The sequence below is a fragment of the Pelobates fuscus genome, chromosome 3 (genome assembly GCF_036172605.1).
Source record: "Pelobates fuscus isolate aPelFus1 chromosome 3, aPelFus1.pri, whole genome shotgun sequence".
Classification (NCBI taxonomy): Eukaryota; Metazoa; Chordata; class Amphibia; order Anura; family Pelobatidae; genus Pelobates; species Pelobates fuscus.
Window position 1 is genome coordinate 415069536 of NC_086319.1, and position 12478 is coordinate 415082013.

The 12478-nt window shown below is 38.6% G+C and overlaps 1 protein-coding gene across 1 annotated transcript; it reads left to right on the plus strand.

Moving 5' to 3' along the window:
- Positions 1 to 9865: 9865 nt before the first annotated feature.
- LOC134602059 (olfactory receptor 5V1-like) lies at positions 9866 to 10795 on the plus strand. The gene has a single exon (XM_063446560.1). The coding sequence runs from the start codon at positions 9866 to 9868 to the stop codon at positions 10793 to 10795; it is 930 nt and encodes a 309-aa protein (XP_063302630.1).
- The last annotated feature ends 1683 nt before the right edge of the window (positions 10796 to 12478 follow it).

A 12478-nucleotide genomic window follows, 5' to 3' on the forward strand; every position in this document is an offset into this window, starting at 1 on the left:
AGGGCCTAGACGGGACATACTTGTGTATAAGGGAGGATAGAAAGGTGGGAGCAGCATTATGTAGAGATTTGAAAGCAAGAACCAGAATTTTAAATTGAGCTCTATATTTTAAAGGATGCCAATGTAGGGACTGACAGAAGGGTTGGGCATGGGAGGTGCTGGCGCACAGGAAGATGAGCCTCGCTCCTGCATTCATTATGGACTGTAACGGCGCAAGTTGGGAGCACGTAAGACCACTGAGAAGCAGATTACAGTAGTCAAGGCGAGAAAGGACAGTGGAATGGACCAACACCTTAGTCGCATCTGGCGTTAAGTAGGGGCGGATGTGCGCAATGTTTTTGAGATGATAATGACAGGATTTGGTGATAGATTGAACATGAGGCTTGAAGGAGAGGTTGGAGTCAAAGAGAACACCTAGGCAGCGAGCCTGCGTGGTGGTGCTGATGGTAGCACCGTTGACTTGGAGGGAGACAGACACAGGAGTAGCAACACTTGAGGGAGTAACGACCAGAATTTCAGTTTTGGTCAAGTTTAGTTTAAGGAAGTGGGCAGCCAGTTAGAAATAGAAGAGAGGTATACTTATATGTGAAGAGCCATGTTTCCCATTGCTTTCTAATGTCTAAGAAGCGTTGCCTTGCTTGGGTCTGGTGCATAGGTATTGTTTCACAGCCTAGGTTTGTGGATTCCTGCTGTATCAAGAGGCATTGCAGAGGTATCTCTGTAGATTTCCATGCCCTTGCAATAAGTGTATTGGCAGCGATCAGTAAGTGGAAGAGTAGTATGGAATCTGATTTGTTACACATGTTTGCTGTGATACGAGTAGGCTCAGTTCTGGCTCGAGGGTGATTATTTGAATCTGAGACCACTCTACCCACCATCTCTAATATGGCTTAGGTTTGGCGCATGTCCACCATGTGTGGTACATGGTTGCCCTTTCAGTTAAGCATCTCCAACAGTGGTCAGTGGCACCTGTATATATTTTTGCAATGTAGGGACTGACATTTTGCAAGTCTGGCTGGTACCATATACAAGCAGTACTGCAGTTTTTGCATAAGTTCTAGATGTGTTCCACACCTGAATCTGCCTCTGTGTGCTAGGAATGCCCGTTTCCATTCGTTGGTTTCAAATATTTGGCCTAAGTCTGTCTGACATGCCTTAATGTGTGTGTCTACTTTGTTCCCATGATCGTTCAGTATGTTGTATGTTATAGAGAATATTTTTCGAGGGGTGTAGGAGGATAGGCAGACTTGAGGATAGGCTCGAATTGTGTCAACTGTTGGAATGAAGTGCCCGTGCGTGTTTCGGACAGCATGGATTTCACTTGTAGATAAGAGAACAAAAGTCTGGATGGTAAATTGAATTGGGTTTGCAGGTCTGGAAATTGTAACAATTGGTTGTTTTCATAGAGGTGTCTTACGTGCAGGAGGGACATTTTAGGGACTGCTAGTCTACACAACCAGGAAAGGAGCTTCCCCTCCCATGATTTTAATGTGGCCGATAGTTAGCCAGCCAATTTTCTGTAGTTACTTCAGAATAGCGCGTCTCGGTTTTTGGTGATGTTGAGTCCTCAAAAGGGGACATAGTCTGTTCTCCAGTCTAACTAAAGTGTAAACCCATTCCCACAGCTAGGGTTTTGGTTGCATTTAATTTGTACTATGATTGTTTTACATATGTGGTTATGTTTTTCCATGAGGTTTGGTAACGATGTCTGGGGCTGTGTCAAGGTTAATAACACATCGTCTGCAAATAAGTTTACTTGTATTCCCTATCACCAATCTGAACACCATGGATGGCTGAGTTGTTCCTAATTCTGGCTACAATCAGCTCTAATGCCATGACATAGAGTAGAGGGGACAGTGGGCAGCCTTGATGCTTTCCATTGGATATATTGAATGGGCTGGATATGAAGCCCACATTTAGTACTTGTGCCGATGGTGAACTGTATAGTGCTCTGACAACTGATCTAAATTATGTCGGGAAGCCAAACTTAAAGAGCACCCGCTCTAAGAATGTCCAATGCAGGAGGTTGAAGGCCTTTTCCACATCAAGGTAAAGTAACCAAACCTCCCTCACTGTTTTTCCTAAGGCTGTACATTATATCTAAGACCTTAAGAGAATTACATTACATTATATCTAAGACCTTAAGAGTGCTCTGTCTGACGGCGATGAAGCCTACCTGATCATTGTGGATGATGTGAGGTAGAATTGTGCTCTGTCTTTTGGCGTCTGTTGAGGAGCGAGATTGGTCTAATATTTGGGGGTTCATTCGACTACGGCAGTGATACGATATGCGCTACCAACATTTCTTATTTCTTTCCTTAGGGTTTCTGATTGTAATACTTCCCTGAAAGCGTTAACTAAGTGTGGGGCTAGTATAGACTGGAATGTTTTGTAGTAGGAGTTTTCTAGTCCATCAGGGCCTGGCGATTTACCAGATGGTAGGGCTTAGATTCCCTAACCTCCTTCTCATCTACAGGGTTGGAAATAGTTTTCTACTGAGTTTGCATTAGGCACGGCAAGTTGATTGTGTCTACATACGCGTTAATATTGTCCTCCAGAGTTTGGTGTGTGGTTTTGTCTTTATTATGATTGTAAAGGTCTACATAATATCTGGCGAATGATTTGCTGATCTCCTGAGGTATCATGTATTTTGTCCCATTTGGTTTAAGGAGGTATGCTATTTTTTTTTGGCCTGTTGTTCTCTTAATCTAGTGGCTAAGCATCTGCTTGCCTTAATGCCTTGTATGTAGTTTTGGCTTTCAGTTTTTTAAGGTGAAAGTTCATGCGTTCTAGAGCATGTTGGTGGATTTTCCTGGTGAGGTTCATAATTTTGTCCCTCATCATAGTGGTGGGAGTTAATTGGTTTTGGGTGTTTAGGTGACACTATTCTTGTTGCCATTGTAGTAATTGGGTTTTTGTTTGTTTCTTTAAGTAGGACTCTTGCCTAATAACCAGTTTAATAACCAGTTTGTGTGCAACCCATAAAGTACTATGGGGAGTGTAACGGACCGTTTCAGCAGACAAGGGGTTAAAATCCGTTTAGGCGATAATCCCCTTTCTGAGACACAGGCACAGCTACTGCAGAACACCAAACTCCTGAACTGGATACAAAATAGCACTCCAAACTGGAACCTCACGATTAGCTGCTAGCAGACGAACAGGGAAAGCATACATCAGCTTACACTCCTGGAAATCAGTCTCCAACAGCATACAGTGAATCCCCCCAAGAACGAGACAAGGCTCCGTGTTGGGGGTCAAGCAGTGGTCTGAGGTGCTGGCACACCCAGCCTGGTTTTTATTACAGTTGTTACAAATACAGGTCCGCCCACAGGGAGGTATAAAACAACCACTCACACATCAGTTACATCCCACATATTCCCTCCCCTTATCCTGAGAGGAAACTCAATTATACATGCAGTTAAAACATACTTTTTACCCAACTTTCATAACTCTTAAACCATACATCACATTGACATAAAAATTACATATTCACAATCAATCCATTCAGGGGAACAACATATTAAAAAAATGGCATGAATCAGACCAGGGGTTCAAAAGTTAGTAAAGTATCTTTTGGGCCCTGGCTGGCACATGGCTCTCTGGCTCAAACTGGTTTCAGTCTTCTATCCTGGAGATAATGGAGAAGTAATCCAATTGCCTCCCAGGACAGAGACCAGACTCCATTATGCACATGGGGACACAAAGATAGTAAAACACTTTAAAATACATAAAGTCACCTTTTACACATAACACACAGACATTTCACATATCCCCAGATAGCTGGGATCTGAGCGCACAAAACTACCGAATAGCGCTCAGATCCTATTCACACAGTTCAATTGCCATGGAGCCGAAGTCTTTAACTACACGAATGGGCTCCATGGCATAGCTATCTGGGTTAACACATTCATATAAAGTCTGCTCCATAGTCCAAAGGCAGCAGGCGGGCAACCAGGCTTCTCCAATGCAATGTGGCGAGATTGGTCTCGTCACAGGGAGTGTCCGGTGTAGTGTTGTCTTCAAAATAGTGTTGAAGAGCTGTGCTCAGTTTGTCCCTGAATTGTGTGTTATGTAGTCAAGAGGTGTTTAGTCACCATGGGCTGCAGTGTTTAATAAACATGAGCAATTTGTTTCATTCCGAATGTGCATTTGTACGAATTTCATGCCATTCAGACATTCGGATGCTTACGAAAGTCTGAAGTGCCGAAGCGCCAAAGTTCGGAAGTGCCGAAGCTCCGAAGTGCCGAAGCTCCGAAGTCCTGAAGTGATTCGGATTTCTGAAAAGTGACAAAACAAGAGAGAGAGAGGGAACATTATGTAAATGATGACAGGAATCTTGACCAATAAGCTAATTCCTTTTGTGCAATGTAATGCTTGCTTGCCCAATCCGGTTTCTCTATTCCCTGTCCAATGAAATGAGCTAATTTTTGTGATTATTCCCCTGGGTAGGATCAACTCAAGACTTGTACTTAATCAGTTGGTGAAAATACTCTGATAAGACTTATGGGGTCCAATGAAAAATTATCCTCACTAAAGTCCAACTTGTACTGAATGGGGAAAAGCCATTCTGCTGCATATGGGGCCATTTGGACTGCAACATATGGACATTGTTCACACTATTTTACTTAATTTCTAATTAATATTCCTTATGGGATGTAACTATTACAGTTACTTAACAAACTATTTGACTTCTGTTGAATCTTAGCTGAATTTAAAAATGAATTCTCAAAATTTGTATTTGCTGAAAAAGTAAAATAATCATTAACAAAATCAGCCACAACAAGTTTATTCCTACACACAACTTTGTAAAAGAGTGTTTAATGTATTTAAATAATAACCAAATGTAACATATTTAGTATTAAGAAAAGCCATCTAGACACGTTTTCTAATTCAACTATGTTTATAGCTTAAATCTGCTGGTTTTAAATGTATCTGTTCAATGGAACTTTTTTATTGTGTACTTATTTGTTTAAAATTACAAAATAAAATTTATGACTTAGAGTTCTTGAGAAGTCAAATTTGGTATGTTTTCCTCTGTGGATTTGCTACTCTGCTCAAGAGAACCACATGTATTCTCAATAGGAAGGTGACACTTGGAACACATTAACTTTATAGACCTAGCTCCTTTATCTTAAATAGACCTGGTAAATCTTTTCCTCTGGCTATCTGCTAGACACTGATGGTGCAAAAACAACTGATCAAACAGGGATGAAGGACACTTAAAATGTAAGGATGAAGGAGCAACTATTAGAATTCACACAATCTCTGTGGAAAACTGAACAATATCACACATATTTCTGATGTTTAATTTTTAATAATTGCAAACTTACCAAGTTTGAAAATTCTCTGCAGGTAAAATTAATGTTCGTAGTCATAAAATTTACAACAGGAAGACAACTAAGCAAGAGTTGAAATTTGAATTTTAAATGATCTTAACCATGAGTGATTGTTACCGAGGTTGTCTATAAGCAGTTAATAGTCGTTTATCATGAGAGTTCTTTTATCATTTCTTATCTTTATGTTTCCTGAAAACAAATTTCCAAGTGAAACAAAAAAAAACCAAGGCATAATTAAATTTTGCAGCAAAATACACTGAACAAAATCATAAACACAACACTTTTGTTTTTGCCCGCATTTTTCATGAGCTGAACTCAAATATCTAAGGCTTTTTCTATGTACACAAAAGGCCTATTTCTCTCAAATATTGTTCACAAATCTGTCTAAATCTGTGTTAGTGAGCACTTCTCCTTTGCCGAGATAATCCATCCACCTCACAGGTGTGGCATATCAAGATGCTGATTAGACAGCATGATTATTGCACAGGTGTGTATTTGACTGGTCACAATAACAGGCTAAAAACAAAAGTGTTGTGTTTATAATTTTGTTCAGCGTATGTTTTGCACAAAAGTTGAGTATACTAGGTTCCTTAAAAAATAATATTTATATCGCAATGGTTTTCACAATGTGCATTAACTATGCAGAATGCACAGATACTGTGAAACACTTTTTCTTGCAACGACAATGCAACTAATTTGAAAAGTCCAAACACAATTTCTTAAAAATCCACGCTATTGTAAAAGAGATGAGAAGGAGAACAGAGAGAGAAAGCAGAAATGAATGAACTTATCATCCCCAACCCCAAAAATATTTACAAACTGCCATTATAAATTCCATTGTGATTACTTGGTGTGTCGAGTTATCCCCAGACAAGTTTTCTAAACAATATAAGTGAAATATGATAAATGAATTTGCTCTCTCTGATCTTCGTGTATAAGAGATATATTATAGTATCATTGATAGTAAGGGAAAAAAAGATATAGAATGCATGCAGTAATACATGCTGATTGATAGTGCATGAAAGCATAAAGAATGAACAGGATCCTTTCCTGGCTGTGACTTTTTAATCAGCATTATAAAGGTGACCTAAAGGACTGATAGAGCAGCAGGTAAGTATACATTAACTTTGTGCTTCAGGTTGAAGTGACAGTTTTTGTTATGCTAAACTGTAGGTGTGAGCTAAACTTACTGTCCTAATTCAACTTGTAACTTATATCTGAGCTCTAATTCTAACACTCCACATTAGAATTTAACAGAAATACTAATAAATGAACACTTTGCACAGACATTGTGATTGCTTAGACATCTTTAGAAATAAACATTTGCTATAAGGTCCACAAAACATCCTCACAAAATGAAAAATGCAAACATCTTGTTCTGTAGATAAGATGTAAATCAGGTTGAGTATAAGGTGCCCAAGCGATTGTACCACCACCTTTACAATTGTATTTTAACATACAGAGGACATTATTTTTAGTAGACAAAGATGTCGTTGGAAACTAATAAAATATTTTAATAGGATGCTAAAGAATCACTATAGTTTAATTATTTTATTTATTTTCTACCTACATTTTCAATTTTGACTCCTCTTAGGATCAATGACATACTGTTTTCGTATATGACTCAAATTTGTAATTATGTAAATTACAGAGCTATTAATTTATTTATTCATCCAAATTAATGGTGTGGTAAAGAAGTTTCGAGATTATATCTTCAAATAACGGAGAAAGGCTTTCACAATTTTTCAAAGGAGAATACATTAAATTTAGCAAAATACAATATTAGTTATACAAACCGATACAATGAATGGACAAAACGAACTGTTATTTGTAAACAATTACATTGGATTAAAATATTCAGAAAAAGAACACTGAAATTGAGCAAGAGTTCAGAAGAAGGTTGGGAAGCAGTTTATATTTCATATAAAATGATATATACAAGTTATGTCAATCACATATTGAAAAGTTATAAACCTAGTGAGTCCTAGTGATTTATTCATATAAATCTGTTATACAATGAGGCTGTATTAAGACATTTTGATTAACTACAAGTCATAATTAGTGTTGTCGCGAACCCAAAATTGTCGGTTCGCGAACGGCGAATGCGAACTTCCGCAAATGTTCGCGAATGGGCGAACCGCCATAGACTTCAATGGACAGGCGAATTTTAAAACCAACAGGGACTCTTTCTGGCCACAAAAGTGATGGAAAAGTTGTTTCAAGGGGACTAACACCTGGACTGTGGCATGCCGGAGGGGGATCCATGGCAAAACTCCCATGGAAAATTACATAGTTGATGCAGAGTCTGGTTTTAATCCATAAAGGGCATAAATCACCTAACATTCCTAAATTGTTTGGAATAACGTTCTTTAAAACATCAGGTATGATGTTGTATCGATCAGTTAGTGTAAGGGTTACGCCCGCTTCACAGTGACAGACCAAACTCCCCGTTTAACGCACCGCAAACAGTCCTCTATATACAGAGTAAACATGGCTCCCTCTATATACTGTGTAAACATGGCTCCCTCTGTATACTGTGTAAACATGGCTCCCTCTGTATACTGTGTAAACATGGCTCCCTCTATATACAGAGTAACATGGCTCCCTCTATATACAGAGTAACATGGCTCCCCTCTATATACAGTGTAAACATGGCTCCTCTCTATATACAGAGTAACATGGCTCCCCTCTATATACAGAGTAACATGGCTCCCCTCTATATAGAGTGTAAACATTGCTCCCCTCTATATACAGAGTAACATGGCTTCCCTCTATATACCGTGTAAACATGGCTCCCTCTATATACAGAACATGGCTTCCCTCTATATACCGTGTAAACATGGCTCCCCTCTGTATATAGAGGGAGCCATGTTACCACTGTATATAGTGTAACATGGCTCCCCTCTATATACAGAGTAACATGGCTCCCCTCTATATACAGTGTAAACATGGCTCCCCTCTATATACAGTGTAAACATGGCTCCCCTCTATATACAGAGTAACATGGCTCCCCTCTATACAGGGGCGTACCTGGAGCATTTGGCACCCGGGGCGGATCCTTTATTTGGCACCCCCCTCCCCAACTTTGAAATGTAAAAAACAGCTGCAATTTTTTTTTAAATGTATGTGTGTGTATAGTGAGAGTGTGCATATTGAGAGTGTGCATAGAGTGTGCATATTGAGAGTGTGCATAGAGTGTGCATATTGAGAGTGTGCATAGAGTGTGCATATTGAGAGTGTGCATAGAGTGTGCATATTGAGAGTGTGCATAGAGTGTGCATATTGAGAGTGTGCATAGAGTGTGCATATTGAGAGTGTGCATAGAGTGTGCATATTGAGAGTGTGCATATTGAGAGTGTGCATATTGAGAGTGTGCATATTGAGAGTGTGCATATTGAGAGTGTGCATATTGAGAGTGTGCATAGGGTGTACAGTGTGTGTGTAGTGTGTGTGTGCAGTGTGTGCAGTGTGTGCAGTGTGTGTATAGAGTGTGCAGTGTGTGTATAGAGTGTGCAGTGTGTGTATAGAGTGTGCAGTGTGTGTATAGAGTGTGCAGTGTGTATGCATAGTTTGTGCATAGTGTGTATAGTATGTACAGTGTGTGTGTATTGTGTGCAGTGTGTGTATAGTGTGTATGCAGTGTGTGTCCCCAAGCCCCTAGTCACACAACCAAATAAAAAAGCCCCTACCTACCCCCCTCACCCTAAAAAATAGTGAAGGGGGAATAAAATTACTACCCTGTAAAGTAAAATTCAACTTACTATTCAACGTCTTCTTCTTCTAAAATCTTCATTTTTTTTAGCCCCAAAAAAGGCCAAATAAAAAGCCATCATACCCGTCGAACTTAAAAATAAAATAAAAAACCCGAGCACAAAAAAAAATTAATCCATCTTCACCCATGGAGGGCTCCGTGTCAGTGTTTATCAGGGATCCTTAGGATAGGTGTCAATCCATATCTGCCAAGTGACCCTATGTAGGGGGAACAGTCCCTATTCTGCTCTGTGTCAGTGTCTGGAGGGAGTATCTGCAGTAACACAGAGTGTCTGGGGGGAGTATCTGCAGTAACACAGAGTGTCTGGGGGGAGTATCTGCAGTAACACAGAGTGTCTGGGGGGAGTATCTACTTGTAACATTTATATGCACTAAAAAAAAAAAAAAAAAAATTGAAAAAAAAAAAAAAAATGGTTGCAGCTTCCGAATTAATCTAAAATGGATGCTGTCCAGTAGGTGGGAGGGTCTGCTAGGGAGGGTGTGCTGCTGATTGGCTGTAATGTGTCTGCTGACTGTGAGGTACAGGGTCAAAGTTTACTCAATGATGACGAATAGGGGGCGGACCGAACACCGCATGTGTTCGCCCGCGGTGGCGGACGCGAACACGCTAAGTTCGCCGGGAACTGTTCGCCGGCGGACAGTTCGGTACATCACTAGTCATAATTAAAAAAAAAAAAAAAACTCTTATTGGTTTAAACAAATAACACAAAGAGACAAAAAAAACATTTTAAAGTGTCCCAAATTCCTGCCACCAGGTAATGCAAGTCACGAATCAGACCTTTGTCACAGAGTTTTTTCTTCTTGGATTCCAGAATCTTGAAAACTTCAAGATACCATTCTACTTGATGCTCCTCTTTTCTTACATTGTGGCTACATCTGGAAATCTGCTGATTATTTATCTTGTGGCATCAAACAGCAATCTACGGTGTCCAATGTACTTCTTCCTGACACAACTGTCCATTTCCGACATACTTATGACCACCAACATTGTCCCTAACACGCTTTATATTGTATGGGGTAAAGGTGGAACTATGTCATTTTCAGGTTGCCTAACACAGTTTTATTGCTTAGCTTGTTCATTAGCCTCTGAGTGTTTGCTTCTTTCCATAATGGCTTATGACAGGTTTTTGGCCATCTGTAAACCCTTGAGATATGGCACTCTGATGACCACTGGAACTTGTATTAATCTGGCTTCAATCATGTGGCTGATAAGTTTTTCCACAGAATTGATAGTAACAATATCAATAATTCAGCTACAATATTGTGGCCCAAATGTTATTGACCATTTCTTCTGTGACTCTGCCCCACTATTAGAACTTTCCTGTTCAGACACTTATTTTACTGAATTGGAAATTTTTACATTGGGCTCACTTCTTACTTTTTCACCCCTTATTTGTATTTTAATTTCATATTTATACATTGTTCTGGCGGTCCTTAGACTCTCTGCAACAAGACGAAGGAAAGCCTTCTCCACCTGTAGCTCCCACCTGACTGTGGTTTCTATGTTCTATGGGACTCTGATTGGAAATTACTTGCTCCCAATTAAAGGGCAATCATTGACTCTCAGCAAATTTGTATCCTTGTTGTACACAGTGATGACTCCTATGATTAACCCTATCATATACAGTCTCAGAAATAAAGATATCAAGGAAGCCATAAGTAAGCATTTTAACAAAGTGCATGAATAGCCCTAGAATACTTTTATGAAAGAAAATATATTTAATTTATAGAAGATACCAAAATGATACTACACTCAATTTTAAAGCAAAATAGAAAAAAGGTAGTTTATTGACACTACAAGTATAGGTAAGAGAGCTAATCTCTCCTATATAGAAATAAACATCTCATTTTACCATAACTAATCCACCATATATAAAGTACAAAACATTAAAGTGCTTAGTGCCATCAATATATAACTCAATACACTAAAGTACAAACAAATATATATACACAATACTGCCTGCCTGCAATTCCTATGCACAAAGCAAATAATTGGAAACTACATGTAAATACACTAGGAGAATACCTAAAACAGAAAACAATACAATGAGGCCTTAGGGTTTGTTTACACCCTACCCTTTGCAGGGATATTCCAGAACATTGTGCCACATGGTATAACATTTTGAATAAGTGCTCCTTAGATTTGATGGTTTTAACAATAGATTCACTACAGAAGGAAGTAGCCAAATTAATCAAAGAGATAGCAACACTGGAAAGAGAAACAGAGTTTTTGTCATCACAAATAGAATTTAACCCCTTAAGGACACAGCTTCAGAAGCTTGTCTTACGCTTAATGACACAAGCAATTTTTGCATTTTCTTGCTGTATGCGTTCAACTTCAATTTGCATCTCTCTCGTTTATCTCTCTCGTTTATTGCACCGACGCATATTATATACTTAGTTTTTTTAGAGGACAGAAAGGGCTTTACTTTGATGTAACATATATATATATATATATATATATATATATATATATATATAAATGCTTATTTATTATTAAAACAAATACAGAAAAATGCAAAAAAAAGAGAAATTTTGTGTTTTTTGTACAGTTTTTGCAATAATAATGTGTGCCTAATTAGTGCAGGTTAAAGGGACGCTATAGTCACCTGAACAACTTTAGCTTACTGAAGCAGTTTTGGTGTATATAACATGCCCCTGCAGCCTTACTGCTCAATCCTCTGCCATTTAGGAGTTAAATCCCTTTGTTTATGAACCCTAGTCACACCTCCCTGCATGTGACTTGCACAGCCTTCCATAAACACTTCCTGTAAAGAGAGCCCTATTTAGGCTTTCTTTATTGCAAGTTCTGTTTAATTAAGATGTTCTTATCCCCTGCTATGTTAATAGCTTGCTAGACCCTGCAAGAGCCTCCTGTATGTAATTAAAGTTCAATTTAGAGATTGAGATACAATTATTTAAGGTAAATTACATCTGTTTGAAAGTGAAACCAGTTTTTTTTTTCATGCAGTCTCTGTCAATCATAGCCAGGGGAGGTGTGGCTAGGGCTGCATAAACAGAAACAAATTGATTAAGACAGTGAATTGAGCAGTGAAATTGCAGGGGAATGATCTATACACTAAAACTGCTTTATTTAGCTAAAGTAATTTAGGTGACTATAGTGTTCCTTTAAAGAAAGTAATTAAAAATAAATTCATTTAGTTGTTCTGAATTACAGAATATATAATGTGTCTGTGATTTTAAGTTTTTTTTGGTAGTTACAGGTCACAAAGCACAAGGAGTAAAATAAACTTTTAATATGGAGCGATTTTAGAATTTGGTATGTTTGTCTTGTACGCTTAAAAGCCATAAAAGAAAACAAAATTGCTACACAAAAGTATATATTTATATAAAGTAGACACCACAGGCTA